Source organism: Natator depressus, chromosome 8, assembly GCF_965152275.1.
Source record: "Natator depressus isolate rNatDep1 chromosome 8, rNatDep2.hap1, whole genome shotgun sequence".
NCBI lineage: Eukaryota > Metazoa > Chordata > Testudines > Cheloniidae > Natator > Natator depressus.
This window is the reverse complement of record NC_134241.1, coordinates 18,264,743-18,289,785: the sequence shown is the minus strand read 5'-3', so window position 1 is coordinate 18,289,785 and position 25,043 is coordinate 18,264,743. Positions and strand designations below refer to the sequence as shown.

General features: G+C 43.1%; 1 protein-coding gene across 3 annotated transcripts in view; it reads left to right on the top strand.

The window, feature by feature from the left end:
- PPP2R2B (protein phosphatase 2 regulatory subunit Bbeta) overlaps nucleotides 1–25,043 on the top strand; it is a 261,499-nt gene that overhangs the window by 206,512 nt on the left and 29,944 nt on the right. For all 3 annotated transcript variants that reach the window (XM_074960535.1, XM_074960536.1, XM_074960538.1), the window contains one exon: nucleotides 21,196–21,373. In XM_074960535.1, coding sequence (XP_074816636.1) covers nucleotides 21,196–21,373 — 178 coding nt within the window. The remainder of the gene's footprint in view (nucleotides 1–21,195; nucleotides 21,374–25,043) is intronic.

Sequence of the window (25,043 nt, the reverse complement as noted above, 5' to 3'; positions counted from 1 at the left end):
TAAGAGCCCTTTAAGTCGAAAAAAAGCGCTTCGTCATGTGGACGGGTGCAGGGTTAAATCGATTTAATGCTGCTAAATTTGACCTCAACTCCTAGTGTAGATCAGGGCTAAGCCTACAACATGAGAAATCTGAAGGCAAGAGGACACTTGGTACACAAAAAGAGGGAGGCTGGTTTAAGCATAGTGAACCGTACAAAAAAGGGCATACATCTGCGAATGGAAGAGGCAGACAAAAGAAGAGAGTATTGAGCAGAGTGCGTGACCCATGAGGTAGCATATGGCATATGAGGAAATGAAACATGAAACTGTACTGCATCAACAGGAACTAGGTATCTTTTAGTTTGCAACAGCAGGGTCTACGCGGGGCAGTTAGAGCATTCTGCAATTCACACCACAAAGACCAGTCTGTGGCGCCATGTAGACAAACCCGAGTGCTAACATAGAGGCTCTGGTACCATCTTCCTTGGCCTGCTCTGCGCAGGAGGATTTGTAATAATGTTTATGCGAAGTTTTGTGCTGATAGTTTAACTGCAGACAGCTGGGTGAAAAAGGGATATTTTTCATAAACATTTTCATAAAAACTTCAATTTCCATTTGTTCTCACAAAATTTTCTAATTTCAATACGTTCTGTAGTTGGTGGAAAAATAGGATGAATTTATTATTAATATTCCTCTGAAAAAATCAATTCTATTTCCCATTGAAAAATCAAAGTTAGAAAAATTTTGACCAGCTCTAAGTTGGTGTGGGTTTTGATGGGGCTGAAAGCTCTACAATTGTGATCTAATTTTTTATCCACCTCTTTAAATTTGCAGGATACAGTTCAGTTTCCCTTCACTTTGGGGTTGTAGGACATTCCCTTGCTGTCCACTTGCACAGAGATAATGCTGAGTGTTCCATGATGGCTTCATTCAGCAAACTCTTCCATTCTTCCATTGACCAAACCATTAAAAGCCTTTCCGCCATAATAGCGAAGCTATGTTTATCTTTATTCAACTGTAGCCCAGAACTCCAATCTTATTACCTTACTTATAGTATTGTGACCTGTCCTCTGATTTGGCAGAAATTCCAATCAAGTCTTGCGAGTGGATGTCTAATAATCCAAGTGAGTGCTGGACCCCAATTAGAAGTTCAGAAGAAGTGCAAGTGACTCTTGCATCTCTAAAGGAGGAATCAACCAGTCATTTCAAGGAAAGATGAATGCCATAGATAACACAAGGTCACTTCCCCTTCAGTGAGACAGCCGTGCAAAGAAAGCTGCTCTACCACAAGTTATTGAGCTTAGTGCAGGAGTTTCTGGGTGACTTCCCAGGGCCTGTGTTTTGCAGGAGGCCAGACTAGTGGAGCACAATGCTCCCTTCTGGTCTAACCGTCTGAATCTCGGCATGGATTTTAAATGAAATGAGGGGAGGCAATAGGAGCAGATGAACAATCGTCTGTTTGGCAGAATATCTGCTGGCCTGCCAGATGAATGGCTTTGTAACCAGTGAAACGTGATCTCAGGTCACTTTTATCCAAGATTTTACTTTTTGGATATGGAGACAGAAAATTGTTTGTATTGGTTTGTACCACCTCATCCAATCCTGGATGAGAACTGTCTTCTAAATCATAGCACATCAATAAAGGCCTAAGGGAGGAAAAAGCATAAAGTAACCCTGAAGATGTGAGAGAGGTGTGTATTAGGAAATAGATCCTGAAGGAAGGAAGCAATGGAGTCATGGTATGATATTGCTGTTACACTGTCTGGAGTGGCTCACGAGTGATAATACTAATCTCAGGGCAGACTGTTAAGAAGCCAGGGCACAGACTCCACACTGGGTGTGAATTCTATACTTAGAATTCACCAACCAACAAGTGTAAACTCCTCAGGCACTATACAGCCTTAACAAGGAGTCACAGATAGTCCTCTGGATAGTCCAACCTGGCAAGCTTGACTCTGTGATACATGGTCACTTTACACCAATGATCACAAAATATTCAAATTACTCCCAGTACCAAAGGAACAATCACTTACCCCAGGTCAATTTGAAACTTGTATCTCACACCAAAGACAATGCTGGTAGCCAATCCTGTAACATACTGTTTATTATCTAATAAATAACTCTCATTTCTTTTTCCAAGGTTAAAATAAGGTAAGCCTGCACAGAAATGAAATAGAATCTTAAATTCAAAAGGTGATAGAAATTTCTATAATCAGCAAGCTTTTATGTCCTTTGGAACTAACCCAAGCCAAGCCGCTTAGGGGTCTCTTACTTGTGTTTAGAAATCTTTGCCCCTCAGACTCTAGAAAGCATAAAGAGACCCTAATTCCTTCTAGTCAGGAATTTTCATCCTCGCATCCCTAGAGTCCAAGATGATGGGATGAGCACGGTTGCACGTAGATTCTTCACGGATTGGTGTGGGGAGCAATCAACAAAGTCTATATTCCATAATGGCCCATTTGGATTCAGTAGCCCTTCCTGATGGGCAGGAGATAACACCTTCTGCAGGAATCCAGCATTTTGCAGTAGGTGAAGCTTTTTTCCTGTTTGGTGAGTTACATGGCTTCAGAACAAACATTAATACAGTTATAGAGCCAACTCATAAGTACTACCTTGTAGCATGGGGTACAAATATATTCAGCTTTGTACAAGCATTCCATAAAGTCTAAACGCAAAATACATTCTTATAACACTAATATCCTTTTTAACTATACTAACCCACAGGTAAGCCAGACTGGTTTCCAGCTGTGCATTTATCAGTGTTCAGTGTGGCCTGGGGCCTTGGCATGAGCTGGCACCTGGTCTGCCGGCTCACAATTGCCTATTTGAAACTTGGCTGTGGAGTGGAGCCTGCTAGTGACAAGAAGATGGGGTGGGTTGTCTTCGTAATTCACTAAGCTTTCGCTAGCCAGAAGGAAGATACTCCTGAACATTTACATCTTAGCTGCCACAATGGTGCCCTGTGGAAATAAGGGACCTTCCTGATGCATACTAATATTTTTTAATTTAATGACATAAAAGGAGTCCTATCAGCTCAACAAGCGTAGCTATCAGTCTCACTTCAGCGTGTGCTGCATGTAGGGGCTGGCCCTGACTGAACACCTGGAATATCAAGACATTCTGTCTCTGAAGTGAAACCTTAGTGTCATTTATTAAATTGTTTGGAGGGTCATGGAAGCTGACAGCTTGCCATTACACAAAGGGAAAGATAAGCTTCTGATTAGTTTCTGAGCCTTGAAGAAACCTACAGCACATGTCAAAAAGACTTGAAACGTATAAATCACTATCTCAGTTTTCTATATGATACCAAAAAAATAAGACATCTTTGAGGTTGGCTATCAGTTTGGAACCTTATTAAAAAGTCTTCAGTTCCCCCTTTTAAATAGGATTTTGTCCAAGATTGAGGCAGGGGGGACTAGAGCCGGCCTTCCTGAGGGAAGACCGAGATGAGTGTCCATTGGTATAATTTTTGCGTCATTTGTTTCCCTGCCATTTACTAACCATCCAAGCTGTATGTGAACAGCTAATCTAAGAGTAGTAACAGCAAAGGCATCATTGCATCAAACAAAAGGACCTGCTGGTTGCAGCATTCCTTCTGAGGGGTATTCTTTTATTACACCTATTAAATGTCCTTACAAACGATGGGCCATGGTTGGTTCTTATTTTCTCTGGACCAGATCTCTCATTCCAAGGTTCTGCCTTAAAAAAAGCAGGCAGCATGGTGCTACTGAAAGAATTATTAGGATGATTCTTATTTTATGATATCCTTACTCACAATGTTATTCTCCAGAGCAGGACGGCTCTCTAACAAACCAGCTGTCCACGTGGCTGTACAAAGAGTGTATGGAACCTTTTGGTTTCATTCTGCTCGATGCTGGAGTTTGGTTTTCCTATTCTAGAAGGAATGTGATCTCCTTTCCTACATTTAAAATATGCCAGAAAGCATCCCTTTTGCCAGTGAAATCCTCTGGGGCCCATGGAAGAAATGAAAAGTATGTTCGATTAAAACAATTAAAATATAGGTCTAGCTAATCTAGAGAGACGTGTGAGATGGGTGAATAAGAAATAGATTTAAAATAAAACGGGACTATTGGCTGCTCTGTCACAGTGAGATGGATATACCCCTGCCAGCAGGGAAGTGACTTGCACATTTCTGTTTCACTTGCATCTTCACTTGAAGAAAAGCCTCTTTTCAATTTATTGTATCTTTTGTTAGGGCATTCCTGCATAGCCAGAGCCATGTTTTCTCATTCTCTCCCTACCAGAGCACATCAGCCTCTCATCCTCTGTCTATGGATGTATACTGCCTTCTTCACTCAAATCCCCTCATCCAGGTCACCATGATTCTGTCTGAGGATTAGATGGGATTCCCTTAGGAGAATCTTGAGTGTTGCACTCACCTGAGCCTAGGGATCACTGTTGCTCGTGATACTGCCTCCAGTGCTTCTGCAAGCGCTCTCCACCCGTGGTGGCCTAGGGAGGTCCAAAGATGCAATTCCATTTATTTAGTGGAGTTACACCAGGAGTGAATTTCTCCCTGAGAATCCCAAACTGGGGATTCCATACGGCATTGCAACCTCCTTTGTGTGAGCAACTGTTCAAACTTTTTTCGTCACGTGCCTGTCACATGTGGTTGTAACTGCTCCCTGCCCTACACAAATTCTTTCCTCTTCCCCCAGTCTCACTGTGCCCAAGGCTTAAACCGGCTCATTTTGCATGTTCTACACCTTGGATCCCGTTGGACTTACATCCTTGTAAGCAGCCTACACATATTTTTGTACCTCTGCTTTTGAACTTGGCTCAATATGTTTTAACAGCTGGCTGGTCGGGGATATTAATTTGATAAGGAGCCTGTTGCTGGAGGTCTCTGTAGTCTACTCCAGGATAATAATGAGTGAATATCATTTCTATCTGATGGCGGTTAGTGATCTGTAGCATGTGATCTGAGTTGGGTGGTCTTGGTGCAGTCCCTAATGGCCAAGTTTCTGCCACTCAAAACTCCATCACAGTCTGCATGCTTGCTAGCAATCTCAGAAGAGAGAACAGGGTCTGAATGTGGGTGGAACTACCCCTGCATCCTTTGAGAGGGGATCCCTCCACTTTGGGTTATGGTTTGGAGAACACACGAACTGCATTTCTGTTCTTTCCCTCTTTTGTGGAAAACTGAGTTCAATCTCCAGGGCTCTCAACCCAGCATTTTTTCAGGAGCACTAAAATAAACCCCCGTAAAAAAATGTATGAAAGTTGCGTTCCTATATCCATCCACAATGATGGGAAAATAGACCCTTTACGATTAGTTAATCTCAAAGTTGCTACATGGCTGTAGTCAGCACATGCATTTACTCTCCTGGCATTTTGTTGTTGTGATGAAGCCATCGCTATCATTTCATTTTTTTAACCTCCGCAAAATCTATTGTAAAATCTTCTATATAATAACATTTCCTTCTTGCAAAAGTATGCAAATTCCTTGGCTTCTGGGGACAGTTTCATGGAGAATTTGTACTTTTATTCCTCACACCATGCACAGCTCTGTATGCAACTTCAAGCATCTGCAGTTTAATGTGGAGAGAGGAAAAAATGATGCTGTGGATAAAAATTGTTATGCTGCTAGCACGTCTCTGGTGTCAGAGTATTTATTCCACAGCACAGAGATTTGTATTTCTTTTTACATTCTCAAAAACATTATCATTTAAATGACAAACAGGGTAATTTGAACCGTTTGGCTTTTTAAAAATAATGAAGTGCTATAAAATGCATGTGGCAGAACTAATCAATTTCAAATGATCAGATCATTGTCAAACCACTGCAACAAAAATAATTGGAAAAAAAAGATTTCTCCATTTGCACTAGTTACCTACATTGCTCTAAAACAGTTCAGTGTGCAGTATTTGCATGCTCAGCTGAGCTCAAAATGCAATCTTTGGTGGTCTCATTTCTTTAGGCCTAGTGGGACGGTATCAGACTCACACTGACACATACAGTCTCAAGGAGGACAGTCCATTACTCTGCTATTGATCCACTGCCAACCATTTGGATTGTGCTTTTGTCCTATGGAGTATACTCTTTAGGGTTTACTTACTTTTTGTTGCTCATTAAATACTGTTAGTTTATAAAGATGAAAAGCCAGGGCCAGATCTTCTGGCGTGGCACAGCCACTTTGCAAAGAGATGTGGCTGGAGGAACGGAGGCATGGCGGCATTCCCAATGTCACTGATTCTCAGCTGCTTGTTTGTTTAGCTGTAACCTCAGGAATAAAGAGGAGTGTTATTTACAATTGAAGCCACAAGGGTGGGATTCAGGTATCAGCAGGTAGAAGATGTAATTACCCAGTTTGAGAATTTGACCAGGACACCAAAATCCATACTTGTAGTTTGAGAGTTGAGTGGTTCTGGTTGTTTGTGTGTTTTTAGCAGCTGAATTAATTTTGTAAAATAAAGATTGTAATAGCTTCCTTCCAGTCTTAATCCGTTTATTGAACCAAGAGTAGACCATGGAAGCAGCATGTAGGGGTTAGTTAGAACTCTGGCCGTTTGACTCCTCAGGTTGCTGAAAAGAAAAAAGGAGGTTATTTTGCCTCTTTGCGTGCCCCCTTTTCCCCCTCCCCCCTCGTTTGCCCAGGTCATGAGCTGGATTCTTTCTTCTCCAGTGCAGACTCATCCATCCATCCATTTTAATATTTGTAAATTTGGCTTGAAGCACTGATGACCAGAATTGACCTTCCAGAATTTTTTCCTATTCATCTCTTTTTTCCACAGCACTTATACTGTCGGTATCTACATCTTGGCATACTGTAAAAACAATGTGCCAGGGAGAATTATCAATGGAATTAGATTGCTGTGAATTCATGTTTGATAACACAACTGTGCCTTTGCATAATTCTCCCTGATTATCAGAAGGGAGAAATGCTATAAATCTGGTGGATGGGTTTAAAATGACATTGGCTTTTCTGAGATGGGAAAATATATGAACGAGATTATTTGAAAGAATCATGCCCTTTAGGGGAATGAAATTCTAAGCAGTCCATAAAGCTGAGATTGAGAATTCCAGATCTTTATTCTCAAATAATAAAAATGCTCTGTTTTCTAGCCCAGGTAGCTGTAAACTTCTCACATTTCATAACTTAAAGAAACATACAGTAAAAATAATCTATAATAATTAAAGAAGAACTCTGAACTAAAAAAAAATTATACTATTGTGCACAGTAAATGAGAAATTCTGAATGGTTTGAAATCTTTTGTTTTGTTTTAATAATACTTGCTATGAATGTAACCTGTGTTAGGTAGTGTATAGTTTGCAAACTAATCCTGATCGCCATGAGTGTGATTTTTATTCATAAGTATTTCCTGAGTAGTTGTGACAAATTTCGGCCTGTGAGTTGTTTGTCTTTATTGTGTGATTGGTCCCTTAAGTCACATGGTACTGCTGCTGTTCTCTGATTGGATGACTGACTTTTTTTTAAACCAGGGAAAAACTAATATGGCACTTTTTGGTAGGAATTTTGGAATGAATGAATGTTACCACACTAAGATTCATGACGTTTTTGGCATTTGCAAACAGTTTCACAAATACCTGGCAGTTGCCAAAAATCACATGACCCCATGAATGACAGCAAACCAAACTTGATGCTTTTATTCATGAATCAGGATGTTTTTTATTTTCTGGCCATCTCCAGGTAAGGCTGTGAGAATTTCAGGCCTACGTGATGCAGTGTTGCCCGAGACAAAACAGGAGACGTGAGAAAATAGATACAGTGTCCAAATGGAACAGACCATTGAGCAGGAGAATTCTTTAGGCACAGGGGGGAATGCATTAAGCAGAAAAAGTGTATGTTGGGTGATATTGATTAAGAGCAGTGTTTATGGGCCAAATCCTGCTAACTGTCTTCAGGGAGGCTGCTTGTGTAAATAACATGAGGGGGTTTTTACCCCATACGTGGGATGAAGGCAGATACTGAGCAGTAGACATATCCAGCGGATGTAAATAAGACTTTGATAGTACATAAAGTCAAAGCAGCAGCAGTAGCAACAACAAAGGGAAAGGAAACATGAGGGTCAAAGAACAGCGAACCAAAGGGGAAGAAACCTTTGAAAACGCGTGAGGGGGAACAGCTCTTAGTGAAAGCTTCTCTTCAAGGCATGTCAGGGGCTCTGCTGGCATTTGAGAGGCACTGGAACACTGTAGGGGGTGAGGGAAGGGAAGTGTAGTGCCCAAGCAGTAATTGCTTAAGGCATTCTGCTTGGGGAAGACAGATGGTAACTATGACACAGTTTAATGTGGAGTAGCTTGAGCTCCCGCAGTGCTGGAGAGAGGAAGGGGGGCACAAGGGAGCGGTGCCAGGAGTGTGCCCTAACTGCCCATTCCCCTTCTTCGTTTGGCATATTGGGCACCTTTAACTGTACTAGCCTGCCTGCTCCCTTATGCTCAGAGGCCCTGATCCTTCCTTCATGGAAATCAATGGCAATGCTCCCATTGGCTTCCATAACGCAGGATTACTCCTAGAGAGCACAAACACCAGCATGATGCTGGCTGCCTCCCGCAGGTGTGTGCCATGTGGAAAGGGCTCTCTCTCCCAACCATTGCGCACCTGCTCGAGAGCACCAGCAATCTAGCTTTGGGGCTGGCATGGAAGTTTAGAGCTAAAGAAAATAACCTTAGGGTATGAAGGATGCTCAGTGGTAAAGGTCCTGTCCAGAGCATGGCTGGCACTCTGCTAACTGCATTAGACCTCACTCATTAGAAACATTCGCTCAGCTGGAGCCATCAGGATAGTGGTGCTGGTGGTACCTTGCCCAAAGGGCATGGGGATAGTAGCTTCATTCTGTGTGAGACACATTTTTCCAAGCACGGTTCCAGTGCAGTTGCCTGTTGGGGTTTATATTTCTGTGTAGGTGTAACACAGCGATGGCATAAAGAAAATAATCCTTTCCACTCTGTTCAGAAAGCACTCCAGAGAACACAGACTAAAAGCAAGAGTGGGAGGTTTTGGAGCCTGCATAGGGCATGCGAGCAAGTGTGCCAATCTGCCTACCTAGCCTTTCCACCGCACACCCGTCCTCCCCCCCCCCCCCCCACCTATGGCATATTATACTGTTGCTGCGATGGAGCATTAGGCTGTATCGCAGGAGGCTGGAACTTAGCAAACAATAAAATATTGCTTTATTTTTTCTTCCCAGCCAGTTCTGATTCCATTAACTGTGGGTGTGCTCTGAATACCTGCCTGCATGTTGGTGCTGGAGCAATTCGGTATGCCAGGAGTCTTCTCTATAGTGAAATGGTAATTGAAAGGCTCAACAGGACTCCTGCTGGCAGGTCTGTCAAGAAGCGCTAAGCACATTCATTAAAGCAAACATATTCCCTCTTCTGCTCGGCAGCATCGGCTTTACCATCTTTATTGTGTGTACTGCTACTGTGGCTACCATCTGATAGAGAGTAAAGAGCATATCAAAAGACTCACATCTATCATCCAGGCTCAGGTGGCCACTTTGAAATGAGAACAAGTTCTATTAAAATTTTATCTAAATCTGAATTTCTTCCAGCCCCGATCCGTAAGTGGAAGAATAATGTATCTTCAGAGCATGAATTAAAGTTAATCCACCTAGCACCCAGGTGAGGCAGGTAGGAATCATCATCCCCATTTTATAGATGGGGGAACTGAGGCAGAGAGCTGCAGTGACTTACCCAACAGCACAGAGTGAGTCAGTGGCAGAGCCAGGAATGGACATTTAGATTTCCTGGCTCCTTTATTTTAAACATAATATGAAAGATTAAATGTTAGGAAATTGTTACCTTATGTCTGAGTATTTGATAGCATGTTGTAAATTGAGAGGCAGGTGCTGATATCCTGGTTTCACCCTCTTTCTCCTATTTCTTTTTGTTTGTTTGTTTGTTTTACCCATTTTGTATGATGGCAGAGGGATTTTCCTCTTCTATTTAATGATGAGATCCCACCTGTGCACCATTGGGAGACAATGTGACATCAAAAATGTTGTTTGCTCACTGCCTTGTTCTGGTCTGCTCACTGCATGGCACCCATTCTGGCCTTTGGTTTGCCAGCTCTTCAGAGAAGAGATTTTTGTCCTTTTTGTGCATTCTCAGGTTGCTGTGTACAGTTTTGCTCTCCATACTCTGCTCCTGATCCTGCCAGGGGCTGAGCAGCCTTCGCTCCAGCATCCAGCTCCTAAGAGCACTGGGCCCGCGGTCCTCACTCCCATCAATTTCTTGCTAAAGCACCACACCTCAAAGGAATGGGCCCAGTAAGGCCACCTTCAGTTGATGGAGTTTACAGTGGCCTGTATGAATGAGTTTCACAGTAGCTGTCCCCTTAGCAGAATTCCTAAGCCTGCTGAACATCTCACTCCTCCCTAAGCATGACCCATATCCTCCTGGGACAGCCTAGTATAGTTTAATTCAGTGCAGGATCTCTGCTCTCTGACAAACCTAAGAATATTTGATGTGTTAGGACGTCTCTGTCCTTGCATTTGATTACATGAAAAAATCCCAAGTAATAAATGACACAAGAAATAGCATTAGTGTAAATGTAATGTTTAGAGGAGATGGAAATGTCTCGGGAAAACAGATGAAACCCGCAGAATTATAAGCAACATGGACTGGTAATTAGATAGCAAGTTTATCTTCACACGGAAAGGTATCTTTTCTCACTTCACGAGAAAGGCTCAATAAGACAAAGTCAGAGAGAGCGTGAAATTGTAAGTCTGCCATGAAAATAGTCTTTTGATGTGTATTCTGTCTGCAAAATAGGAATCCCCAGGCTGCGTTGGCCCACTATTTCTGCTGCTGACCGCACAGAACATGCCTTTTGGAATTACAAAATAAAAATCAAGGACCAAATGCACACAGGTGCGCTGTTGATAGTATGGTCAGCACCTCTCAGGGTTTGGCCCCAAAGAACTAGTGCTGCTATCTGACTCCCATTTGACTGGATGATATTTTCTTTGTTGTAAGTAACAGGTTAGGTTTAGCGTGCATTACAAAAGGGACTTTAGTTTTGCTAATTTCACGGGGCCAGATTCTGCCCTCATTTGCAGGCTAGGTTCCTGTTGTAGTAATGGGCTAAATTCTGCTCGTGGTAACACAGGTGTAAACCCACTAAAGTTGATAAGCTTACTTTTGATTTTCACATGGAGACTAGCAGCAAATACTGGCTGAGTGGGAGCTGCCCTCACATATCCAAGTTAATCCAATGTAATTATTAAACAAAATAATGGTTTGATATCTAAGACTTATTTTCAGTATCATAGGTTACTTCACAGGTGAGCGCGATTATACAAACAAAGTCGACTGCAGTAGGTGTCGCTAAGAAGTGAACATTACAGTTATTCCTCAGTGGTGTCTGAGATGCTGCATTATTTCCTTACACTTAAAACAGATAATAACTGCATTACTTCAGCTCAGATAAGGAGGTTTGGTAGCCATTGGCCAAATAGCTACCTAAATGAAGTCGCTACATTGTGTATTGATTTTTTTTTTAAATGGCTACCATGGTGTACCAGATTCTGCTCACAGTTATTGGTGTAAATCCAGAGTTACCCCCAGTGCATTATAAGGATTTCCAGGAAGTTACTCTAGATTGACGCTTGTGTCACTAAGAGTGGAACCTAACCTTCTGCCAACATAAATAAATAACCCGAATATTTAGAAGTCTGTCACTTTTAAAATCAGAGAGACAAAGTGGGTGAGTAAATAGCTTTTATGAGACCAACTTTGGTTGGTGAGAGAGAGAAGTTTTCGAGCCACACAGAGCTTGTTTTCATGTCTGGGAAAGGTTTTAAAATCACCCATCTACCAATGTGATCAGCATACCCCATAATTTATACCAGTTCAGCAAACTTCACCAAGGAGCAGTGACATTTTTCATGAAGATTTGTGAATTTAGTAAAAAGCAGAAGTCACATGTTCCAGTGGATGAGTGTTATTTATATTACCGCCGCACTTAGAAGTCCCAGACAAAATTGGGACCCCATTTTGCTATGCATCGTACAAACGCATAGTAAGCTTATATTGTAAACGTACAATCAACGGATAGGAAGGGAAACAGAGGCACAGAGAGGTGAAGTGACTTGCCCAAGGTCACACAGCAGGACAATGACAGAGCTGGAACTAGAATGCAGGTCTCCTGACTCCCAGTTCAGTGTCCTAAGTACTAGACCACCCTGTCTTCTCTTGAAACTACAGCCTAAAGCAAGTTAGAAACTGTCTCACATTCATGACTGTTTCCAGGGAGGCACTGGCTTCTTTGTCAGCAAGGGCTGTCTTTCATTCCATAGAAAATAGCAAAAGAATGGAAGTGAAACATCAAACCATTTCACTTCTCACAAATGTGGCAGATATGCTCCTTTATATCAAATATATATATTATGTGTAATGATGGTGCAATTTCCTTTGTGATTTCTCTAGTAGTGTGATTTATTCCTTTGTACACACATTTTTCTACAATAAGGCCCAAGTTTTTGGTCACTTAAAATACATGGGATGGGCCATGCAATTCATTGTTTGTGACTTAGGCCACCAGATTGCTTACACAAAGCACATGAGCCAGCCAGTTTTTTGGTCTCCTGCAGTTTTGTAAATTTGCCACAATGACTGGAAGGCCTTTTGCAAACCACTGAATTTTTCAAACACCCACCATAGCGTTAAAATGGATTGGCCAGAGGCAAGCCACCAGCCCACCATTGCCATTTTGGATTTGCTCCCATAAGGGAACTAGTGCTCCTCCCCATTGTTTTAAAGCTTCTAAATAATTGATTTCCATTTCAGAGGCAGATCTGAGCCCATGAGCATCACTGTGTTCACAGAGGACTTTCCAATTTAAGAAAAGCGTTGGCCAGTACCAAATGCATTTAAGGAACAAGGCAAACTACCCTGTCTAATGGGTACTGAAATTACTTTATGGGAAATCATAGAACTGGAAGGCACCTCAAGAGGTCATCTAGTCCACTCCCCTGCACTCATGGCAGGAATGAGTATTATCTAGACCGGGGTCCCCAACGCGGTGCCCACGGGCGCAATGGCGCCCGCCAGGACAGTTGTGTGCGCCCGCAGGACACCGCACTGCCGAGCGTGGCCACCGGAGAACCGCCCGCTGAAATGCCGCGAGAAGGGTTGCAGTTTCTCAGTGGCATTTCGGCAGCGACACTTTTTTTCGCTGCCGCATTTCGGCGGCAGGGTCTCTGACGCCAGCCAGTCTTCTGGGAATAGAAATGTGCTATTCCCACAGAAAGGTTGGGGACCACTGATCTAGACCATCCCTGACTGGTGTTTGTCTAACCTGCTCTTAAAAATCTCCAGTGACGGAGATTCCACAACCTCCCTAGGCAATTTATTTCATTGCTTAACCACCCTGACAATTCAGAATTTTTTCCTAATGTCCAACCTGAATCGCCCTTGCTGCAATTTAAGCCCATGGCTTCTTGTCCTAGCCTCAGAGATTAACGAGAACAGTTTTCCTCCCTCCTCTTTGTAGCAACCTTTTATGTACTTGAAAATTGTTATCATGTCCCCTCTCAGTCTTCTTTTCCAGACTAAACAAATCCAGTTTTTTCAATCTTCCCTCTTAGGTCATGTTTTCTAGATCTTTAGTCATTTTTGTTGCTCTTCTCTGGACTTTCTCCAATTTGTCCACATCTTTCCTGAAATGTGGCACCCAGAACTGGACACAATACTCCAGTTGAGGCCTAATCAGGGCAGAGCAGAAGAATTATTTTTCATGTCTTGCTTACAACACTCCTGCTAAAACAACCCAGCATGATGTTTGCTTTTTTTGCAACAGTGTTACACTGTTGACTCATATTTAGCTTGTGATCCACAATGACTCCCAGATCCTTTCCACAATACTCCTTCCTAGGTAGTCATTTCCCATTTTGTATGTGTGCAACTGATTGTTCCTTCCCAAGTGGAGTACTTGGCATTTGTCCGTATTGAATTTCATCCTATTTATTTCAGACCATTTCTCCAGTTTATCTAGATCATTTTGAATCTTAATCCTGTCCTCCAAAGCACTTGCAACCCCTCCCAGCTTGGTATCATCCACAGATTTTATAAGTGTACTCTCTATGCCATTATCTAAATAATTGATGAAGATATTGAACAGAACTGGACCCAAAACTGATCCCTGTGCGACCCCACTTGATATGCCCTTCTAGCATGACTGTGAACCACTGATAACTATTCTCTGGGAACAGTTTTCCAACCAGTTTTGCACTCACCTTAGAGAAGCTCCATGTAGGTTGCATTTCCTTAGTTTGTTTATGAGAAGGTCATGCGAGACCATATCAAAAGCTTTACTAAAGTCAAGATATACCACGTCTACCGCTTCCCCCCCCATCCAAAAGGATTGTTACCTTTTCAAAGAAAGCGATCAGGTTGGCTAGACACGATTCTACTCCTGGTTCTGACACTGACTCAGTGGGCTCTTCTCTTGGCTATGATACTGACTTTCTGTTTGACTTGGCACAAGTCACTTAAATGCTCTTTGCCTCAGTTTCCCCATCTGTAAAATGGGAACAATACAGTACCTCCCTGAGAGGTATTGTGCCTTCTGGTATCATCCACAAATTTTATATTTGAAGGTTTGAGCTGCTGTTTTGGTCTCTTTAGAAGAGTGGATTCACCACGAGAGTACCTCCTCATGGCTTGAGTGCTGTATTAGCTCAGTCTTCTCTAGTTTCCCCTGCTGACCCTCGCTCCAGCCCTGTGGTCCTCTACCTCTTTTCACAACTCAGCCCTCCAGCCATGTCACATTTAAGTCCATTTCTTCTAGGGTCACAGAGTTGTTTTAACCAGGCCAACAAAAATACAAGAACAGCTGAAACTTCAGCCCCAGTCAGGCTAACGTGGCCAATCCCTCTCCCTCACAGGTCAGCCTCCACTATAGTGAGTTGGCCTCACACCTGTCCTCAAGCTCCTGTGCCTCACTCCACCCCACAGTCTAGGTCTGGCACAGTTCTTTACCTTCCCAGGGTTTCAGGTAGGCTGTCATCCCTCAGCAGCTCCGGATCGTCCCTCAGGCTTCAGGTTCACCTCAGGAGCAGACCTGCCCTTCCAGTGTTCTTAGCCTTCCATCGGGCCCCCTCACGGAGAGAGAGGGCACTCACTACATCCTCCCCAGTGGAGAGGTCTCCCCCTCTCCACTGAGCTGCTCTCTCTCCTCTTTTTGAGTCCATCCCCTTCACTTGGCCCACACCCTTCCCAGGTGCAGCCAGTGAGGTTATTAACTCTTTCAGGGTCCCAGAGCTCTTTTTGTGCCAGTGCAGAGTTCACACCCGTATTCATTTTAACCCCAAAATTCCCTGTGTTCCACATAATTTGGATATCTGCTCAGTTGTCTGGTTAAGATAAAGAATTCTGAAGGAGAGATGTTTACCCCGGAAAAAGAAATCCTGCAGCATTTTAAGTTTCTTCCGTGGATAAATGTTTGGTCTCTCCCCTTCTGGGCCTTTGTCACAGTATTGCCAACCACACCTGTTGTCTGATCATGTGTTTGACTTAAGAATTCTGAGCTATTTCATGCCAACATGTAGGCATTTTGGTTTTTGAGCTTTCATGTGTTCATGTGACTCCTAAAACTGGAGATTTTAAGATGATGATTACCAATTATTGACTCAAACTTTGGCAACACTGCAGAGGAGGGAGGGTGAGAGATACAATGTTACTCATGGAAGCAATTCCAGTCGAGCTATGTCCATCCTCACAAAATATAGGAAAAACTATGCCTTTCTCCAAGAGTGGAGTAGAATGTTGTGCACATCATTATACCACCCACACAAAACAGCAGAAACCTGATGAGAGCGAAGGAAGGAACTAACAAAACAATGACTATTACACTGATTGGATTAACTCCGCTGTGATCTTTTTGATAGTAGACTGAATCTGGAAGAAAGAAATGCAATTCTGATGTGTGAGAAGGAGCCAGGGTAGGCTGGCTCCCATGCTTTTTGAACCACATCTGCCACTGAACCATGGTGAAAATGAATTTTACAGCTCAAGAGAGGATTAGTGCTTCATTAACTCAGGAAAGGAGAAGCCTTCTCTAGACAAGGAGAAAAAGATTGAATGTGGTGCGGGTATCAAACGAGTCTGATCAGCTCTGTGTGCTGGGGGCGGGGGGTCCTTTCTTTAAAATCCAAAAGAAAAATTAAGATATATATATTTTTAAATGAAAAAGGACTGGCATTCTCCCTCCCAAAAACAGAGAGTAATTTAATTTGTTACTGGTTTATTTTATGTGACAGCCTTTGTATGTACTTGATTCGGTTTGTTACACTGAATTACCCTTTAATAATGGGTGTATATATAATACCAGATATTGCCCTCCAGGTTAGTTCAGTAATTGAATAAGAAGTGCATTTAGGAGTTTTCTATATTGTTCAAGATTGTTATGACAATACTAGTAGGAGTTAGGCTCTGCTTAAACCACCCAACAGAAAGGCTGTATGCTTAAAAAAACCAAAAGTTTTAATTGCTACCAAGTGACCAGTCATTTTATTAGCCAGTTTCATTTAACACTTGCTAAGTGCTGTAATTCTGAGCAAATTCATTGCCTCATGCATTAGTTTCTGGTAACTCTGATGCTCTTTTTCAATGTCTGATTCAGCATAGCAGACCTCTGTAGAATGCAGTGTAGTTTGCAGTGCTGTTAAGTTAGACCATCATTTCTCTCCATTTGTTGTATGTTAAGCAGAATTGTAATGAGGAGCTCTGTTAGACTGTAGAGTAGTCTCCCAAGGGGACTGTTGGAAGCTGTATTGCTTGAGACCTTTAAAACCTTGACTAGACAGTGTATTAGAAAATATATAGCCGAGAACAAACCTGTATCAGCCCTGGGGTGGACGAGACAGAAGATCTTTTCCATCTGTGATTCTTTGGTTAGTGGTTTACTATTATTTTTTCTAGGACTTCCCCAAATCAAATGACTTCAATTCTGCACCTGCTTCCTCGCTAAAGCGAACAGCCCACTTTTACTTTTGAAAAATCCAGGAATCCTTTTTCTTTGCTTTACCTCCATTGATAACAAAGGGCATAAAGAAATATTTGAACACAAATGATGATGGAAAGAGAAAATTTACCATTTAATTGTGCAAAATGTCTTCAGCTGCAAATTCCAAGTAGCTAGGGGTTGGAATGCTTAAGGACGGTGTATTAAGAAGAAAATGTGGATTTGATTCTAAATTGAAAGTACACTCCCACAGCCATGCCCTGTGATATTCTTAGCTGAAGTGCTTGAATCAGCTCTGTTGCTATGAAGAAGTAGTATGGCCATCACCTCCCTCTGCTGCTTCTGGCACCCCAGGAACACCACTTCCTTTGCTTGTGTGCTGCATTGCAGAGGAGGGAGGAGAGTGTAGGGAGGAGAGGTAGCTCCATTCTCGGGTTGTCGGAACCCCAAGGAGAGCAGAATAGCACTTCAGCTGTGTCTGCGCCTAAAGAAGTGGTATGCAAAGGATGACTCCTTTCCCCAATATTTACCTAGAGTAGCCCAGGAGAGGTTACAAGGAGAGGTTGAGAACCAACAACCAGTTACAATTCCCTGATTCTCTGCCCCATCGCAGAGTATAATACCCTGGGGGCCACTGTAACTTGTACCATCTGGCAACAGTCCCATATGGCCCATATTCCATTTGGGGATAGCAGGAATGCAATAAAGTCCAGCCACTTCCCTCCCACAGCTGACATACTACCTGTGCCAGTAGCTGTTGGGAGGGAAGCTATGCAGCCTCATTGTCCACTGGGAACTCCCCTATGCCAGCGAAAGCCCTGGCTCAGTGAGCCCAAAAACTATGGGTGAGATTTTCCATGCAACTAAGCATCCTGAAATATGCATGTGAACCATCTTTGTCTCCAGAAACTAGACATGGCCAGGGAGACAGTGTTTGGATCCAGCTCCAGATTAGGACTAGGCTGGGAAGTAGATCTGAGATTGAATCAGGGTTAGGTTCAGTTTCAGATCATTCAGCTCACTAATCTTGCCAGCTGTTCTCCATCAACATCCTGAATGGGGTTTAGCTCTTTCTGCAAAAACTTATGGGTGGGCTCGAGTTCAGAGAGCCAAATCTGAACTGATCCTGCACCAGTTTTGGAAGGGGTTCAGATTCAAGGTTCCAGTGCTGGCTCACCTCAAGCAGAAGCCTACAATTGCACCTACAAACCAAGTAACTGTGTGTTTGAATGGCATGTGCATGGGCAGTTAGACCTTTGCATGTTCAGATGCAGATCCTTGTAGTTGTAACAGCTGAAAAAACTGCCTTCATCCTGTCTGTCAGATCTTGTATCCCTTACACAAAATGTAATAGTCACCATGGTCCACCAAGACCTTGACAACAGCCTGCTGAAGGTCTTACACTACACAGGTCGACGTGAGGCAATTTACGTCAACCTAATTATGTCAGTGTCTACACTACAGCCTTGCTCCTGCAGACGTAAATGCCCTACCACACTGACATAATAGCTTCACCTCCACAAGTGTCTGTGTAGATACTCTGTTACTTGCATCAGTTGTTAGAGCTCTTGTCAATTTCATGGCTCCAGCAAAGACATGAAATTGACAAAAAAGCCTGGCAGCTAGAGCCCAGCTGCGCCCCTGGAGAGCTGTGCAGCTGGACTCCTGGCTGGGAGCCGGGGCAAGGAGCCCAGGCGGCTGGACCCTGCTCCTGGCTGGGAGCTGGGGTGAGGAGCCTAGGCGACAGGATTCCACTCCTGGCTGGGAACCAGGGCAGCTGGACCCCACTCACGGCTGGGAGTCGGGGCAAGGAGCCCAGATGGCTGGAACCTGTTCCCCAGTGTTGAGATGCCCCAGGCTGCTTCCCCCCCACTCCCAGCAGGAAACAGGGAGGCGAGAAGCCCTGGGCTGTTCTTCCTCCTCCCCCGCACTCCCACTGGGGAATTGGGAGCTGAGGGGTGGGGGGGCAGCCAGGCTCCCAGTAGAGAGCTACCATCAGAGCGGAGAGAACAGGCTCTCAGCTCCCCACGCTGCCCCTCTTAGGCCAGTGGAAGCGCTCCTGGTGAGGACCCGCATCCCGACCCAAGGAGGGTAGTGTGGACATGCACCACCACAGTAAGTACGGCGGTGGCTGTAAGTCGACCTCATATAGGTCGACTTAAGTTTTTAGTGTAGACATACCCTGAGTAAAAACTGAGTAGAGTCCCAAGAATTTGGCTCTGTACTAGAAAACTGAGACGTTTATTGGCTGAGGATACTGTTAACTTCACTCTCAGGGTGCAAGAAAACTGATTTATTTGAAAAAAGCTGCCATATAAAACAGACCTATACCTACCAGCGCTGGTATCGCAGTGATTACTGCAGGGGAGTAGGGGATAGGAACCCATGCGTGGCTTGAGAGGGTTGGCATGACAGTCAAGATGTGGCTGTACTGCATATCAGTGTTGTGTTGAGTGAAATTCTTATGCCAAACCCTTTTATTTATTTACTTTTTTGTTTCCAGAGAGGCCTGGTGTAACAGCTGAACTCTGTACCTTTGCAAACATCATGTTTCTGACAGTCTGAATGACAGCCTGCTTCCTGCAGTCTCTGGGCAAAATGCTAGACTATGTCCCCAGATGGCTGAGCAAAGTCCTCCAACAGCAAATGATGCATCATTGAATATGTCAGGCTGAATTAGAAAGCAGGCTCATCACATTAAGCTCAGGCTCTGAGCTGGCAGTTCCTATGTTCTAGTGTCACTTGATCCTGGCTGTCATACCCCTATCCCCACCTCAGCAGCCATGGGAAATCTCTTTGGGCAGCATATAGATAATACACACAGTAATGAAGTAGCTTGAGGGAATGGGTTATTGGCAAAAGGAAGCATAGACTGACACCTTTCTATTGTATTAAGTTGCCTTAAGAGTGTTATGTCTAAATATATTACTTATGTCCTTCTTTGCGTACACAGTTTTTGACTGTATCTATTCATCCACTGATGGCTTACAAGGGTTATGGTTAATAAACATACAAGTAAAAGTAGATCAGTTAGTTTTTTCCCCATCTGCTCCAATGTTCTTTTCTATTTTTCTCTCTCCTCCCATCTCCCAATTCCATTGTTTTACCATAAAGTGAGGAGAGGAGCAGGAATCTGTGCTGACATGGGTTTCCTTTAAAAAACAGTATTTTAATAACAAAAAATAAAGGAATTGCTGATTGGGGGAAGGGAAGGTTTAGTCAACCAATAAAAAAGAATCACTGTAGATATTTTCATTTTTTGCTTTTCTGTGTATTTGCATTTTGCAATAAGAATAAGTGCCTGGCTTTAGCAGCAATCTAGCTGTAGTGTGGAAGGAAGTATTAATATTGGGAGGTCTGAGCCTGTAAATACATCTGTACAGATGGGCCCCTGTGCCAGCACAGAAATGCAGTGCAGGAGTCCATCCATGTGGATTCAGCCTTAATTATGCTGTTCAGAGTACTGCATTTAGATACAGTTTTCTTAAAAAAAAAACAACAAACAAACAAAAACAAAAAACAAAAAAAACACCCCAACAATTTAGCAGTTATGCTAGACTTTAGGTGTTCAAAACATTCATTAATCATCACAACAACCCTGTGAATTAGTAAGTATTAATATCTCCATTTTTCAAACGGGGAAACTGAGGCAGAAGGTTAAATGACAAAGGTCAAAGCGGGAATCATTGCCAGAGTGGGGATTAGAACTCGAGTACCTGCCTTTCAGGGCTGTGCTCAAACCTAACCAGAACAATACCTTATATAAGGTATTTCTACATCTGTTTTTCCTACTGTTCAGTCTTTCTACTGCATATATTAATGTATAAAATTGTGAGGGATGAGGGGCTTAAATGAATTTGTGTTAGTGAAAAGGGCAGGATTAAATCCCTGGGGACTAAAGATAACACAAGAGTGCCAGTTAGTGCCAGTTGAAATGGTGGTTTATGTGATGCACACAATTGTCCACTAAGAACTGGGCTGAGACCACCAACGTGTTTCATACAAAACACCAACCAACCATCAGATGGGCACTATCAGACAGCCCTGATCTAGATCAGATTAAATTCTAGAGGCAAAAACTAATTCATGTCACTGAACAATCCGGTCTCCCCATAAATGTATGGTGCCCTGGATTAACTCAGCTGTAGGTGAGATTGTTTGAATATTAGCCGAATCTACTGATCTGGAAGTTGCAATGAGATCGCTTTTAATGCTGAAACTATTTTGTTCTTCTAATGCCTTGCCTTTGTTCCTTCTCTTGCCAGGTCCCTGTACTAAGGCCCATGGATCTAATGGTGGAGGCCACTCCCCGAAGAGTATTTGCCAATGCGCACACATATCACATCAACTCCATATCTGTAAACAGTGACTATGAAACCTACATGTCAGCCGATGACCTGAGGATAAACTTATGGAACTTTGAAATAACCAATCAAAGTTTTAGTATCCTTTGATTCATAAATCTGGCTGGAGTTATTGTCCAATCAGGAGATGGTCTTGTAGAACCCAGACTTGAGAAGAATGAGCTCATCTGAACCTTGAGTTTACATCTTTTGGAGGGTTTCTTTTTCATTGTCTATAAATCCTTCTTATATTTGAATTAGATTTTCTCTTCTTTAACCATTAGACAAATATCTTGTTATTTGTGCATGATTGTGTATACACAGTCAGTCAGATGCTGAGGTCCTTATGCAGGTTTTATTCATTCCTTATTCAGGCAAAATTCCCAATGAAGCCCATGGAAGTTTTGCCTAAGGAAGGTCTGAATAAGAACTGAGCGAGGTCTTCAGAATTTAGCCCATTCTGATTTCCTTTACAACAGGATGTTAATAATAATTATTATTATTTTAATTCTGTTTTCATTATTGCAGATTATCCCATTCAGTTACCCTATGTCAGTAGGTTTTTTCATACAGAGATTAAAGTGTAAAGCAGGAACACAACAAACTGTTAATGAACAGCTAAATGGAATACACCATATCCTGCAATGTGTACCACAAATGTTGCTAGACTTGTATTCTGAGACTCCTCCACGGAGAGAGAATTCCAAAGGTAGCCTTGCTCCTTGCTTCTGTGGGAGTGCTATCCATGTATAAACTGAGTGATGATCTCAGGGCTTGGTCCTATACAATATGTACATCTAAGGTTTGTCTGTATTGCACACTAGCATAGAGTCAGTCTGGTTCTCTGGCTTAGACGTGACATGAAAGCAGCTGCTGTCTTTTTTTCTGAAGTGAATTTAGTACTGGTGAAAAGGGTGAACCTACTTGACCTCTGCACGGGACCCTGAAAGTACAATGGCATTTCTCTTATGGGGAGAGGAAAGGGGCCACAGAGATACAGAGGACAATTACAGGGGAGAAAGTAAACAAAGGGGTAAGGCTGGGAGTGGGGGGACAAAAATACTGAACACTGAGCAGAGAGCCCCAGAGTAGAAAGGGGTGGCCTATCTAATAACTAGGATGATGGTGTGGAGCTCTCCAAAGCAATGAAAGGCCCTCCCATCAGGTGAGGTAGGAGCCACAACCCAGGCATCATCAGATCAAAAGGGAAAACAAATGAAAAGCAAGGACGGGGGTCCAGGTCACAGGGTCAAAGCAAGGGATCCAGAGGAGGACAACAAGCAGAGAACCCTGAACCACTCCCACTGCTCAGAGGGTGTTGACAGCTTTGTCTACCGGCAGGAAAGCAGTCGTGCCGGCTTCTCTCACTCGGTGCCCTGTGCTAGTATGCATCAGTTCTAGTGGTAAGAGAAGGTAATGCAGTTTGTTACATCCATCTGGTCCCACATGTGGTGTGGGTGCAGAGTTTACTCAGGTCAGGTCTACACTACAAACTTATGTTAGTATAACTATGTCGCTCCGAGGTGTGAAAAATGCACACCCCTGAGTGAAACAGTTATACTGACCTAACATCTGGTGTAGATAGTGCTGTGGGGATGGGAGGGCTTCTCCTGTCAACTTAGCCACTGCCTCTTGCAGAGGTGGATTAACTACGCTGATGGGAGAAGCTCACCCGGGGGTGTAGTACCATCTTCAGTGAAGCACTACAGCTGTGCCACTGCAGCTTTTAAGTGTAGCCCTGCCCTAAGTGTCTGGAGGCCATTGTTGGTCTTCAGTGTCTGTAAAGTGCTCTGAGATCTTCAGATAAAAGGTGTACCTAAATACCAACTATTATTGGTGCTGTGTTAGTTACAGTTTGTGTGTGTCAGTCTGGACAGTATGTAAATGTAAGTGCCAAGACCTCCTTTTTCTTTTTATTTCTGTTGCTCTTGCTGGGGATGCAAAATGTTTCCATAGCAGCTAGAATGCTGGCACTGAGAAGGTCTCAATCTCTCCTCTCCAATTTTAAACCACTACACTGTTTTGTCTGATTCCAAGAGCCATAAGTTTGAACACAGCTCAGCTGGGCATCATTACAGCTGCTGCTTTCCAGTTTGGGTGATATGTTGAATTTTGCCTGCAGGGTGTAAGTGGGGGAGGGGAGTTTCCTGAGGTGATTTAGAAGACCGATGCCTTGGGGGAAATAAGGAGAGGAAATATTAATAGTGTAGTTTTCATTATAAACTGTAGTGTGTGACAGGTTGCCAGTTGCAGACATACAAATGAGACCGTGCCAGTCACCCCTATAGCAGTCACATCAGAAATAATAACAGGGATGGTGATAATCACTGATACTTTTATATAGTGCTTTCCACTGAGAAATCCCCAAAGCACACAGCAAACTTTACCAGCTGGGGATCATTTTGGCAATCACTGAAATTCAGCCACTCTGAGGTGGAAAGTGCTTGTGTTTGACCTGTGTGCAGCAACTGTATATTATGGTTTAGAACAGAAAGTGCCAAGTGCCATATTCAGTTGAAACTACAGAGAATTCAGATGGACAGAATGTAGTTGTCTCAGTCAAATTTAGCCAAGATGCCAATGCTGATACTCTACTGTTCCTAAAGTGCCATGAGAATTTTAATTGATACAACTCACCAGGACCTCAGTGATGCATCTTATTCAAACAAGGTATCTCCAGCAGCAAATTGCTCCTTAGTACCATGCTTGGGCATTGGTACAGTCCTGACCAAGAGAAAAGAATGCCCCTTGATGTATCCCCACTAATAATTCTTGTAGCCATCCGAGTTCTCCTTGGCATTCTGCTTAGCTTAGTAAGTCTGACCGGATCACAGTCTATAGGGTTATGGCTCCATCATAGAAGCAGCAGTTCAGACCAGCAAGGGGAAGGTTAGTCCTTTGGATAATGGACTGTTGTCATATCCAGAGATCATTGCTTCTGTTTACAGCTGTGGAGATCCAAATAAATTTGGATAATGCAGGTGATTGATTGATTGGCAGCGTGGATGCCTTGCTCTCTTCTCTACCATTATCCCATCTTTCTTGTTGCAGTTGATGTGTTCATTCTCTGAACTATCCACAGGTCTCTGATCCATCCAGAAAAAGTTCCCTGGGAAATTTACTGGCAGGACTGTAGCAGGAGACTTGTTTTCCTGTGCTGAATTCCAGTGCATTCTGCCAGGGGGGATTGCATTCACTGATCTGTGCTGAACTGGTATTTCATAAATGAAGCAGTCCTTCTGAGATGTCAGTGAGTCATTAGTACCACATGGCAGCATATGACACATCCTCTGAAAGTGGCTTCCTAGAATTCTTCCTGATCGGTGCTTTGGATGCCACACATCCTTATTTCTGAAGTCAGCTCCAGGGGTAGTGCTTAGTCATGGAGCGGACACGTCTAGAAGGGCAGAGAAAAGCAGTTACAATGATTCTTTGTTTAGGAAAAAAGTAGAAATTTCTGCAGTTGGATTTTTTCATTTTATTGTTTGGTTTTGGTGATGCTTAGATATCTGAGCATGCCTGTCGTTTTCCCTTCCCATTCTTGAACCCTAATTGAAAGCTGGTAAGATAGTCTTAAGGATCCCACATTTATTCATTCCACAATGGTTTTTTTCCCTGGTGAATGCTCCATCCTCTAGTTTCATATGGCCTTTAGCGCACAGATCTGTGTTATCTTTTGAAACCTATCTTTGAAGGGCACTGGTAGTCAAGAAAGTGGCTCCGTAAAAATGACGCTGTGGGCTCTATATATCCTGGGCATGCCTGATACT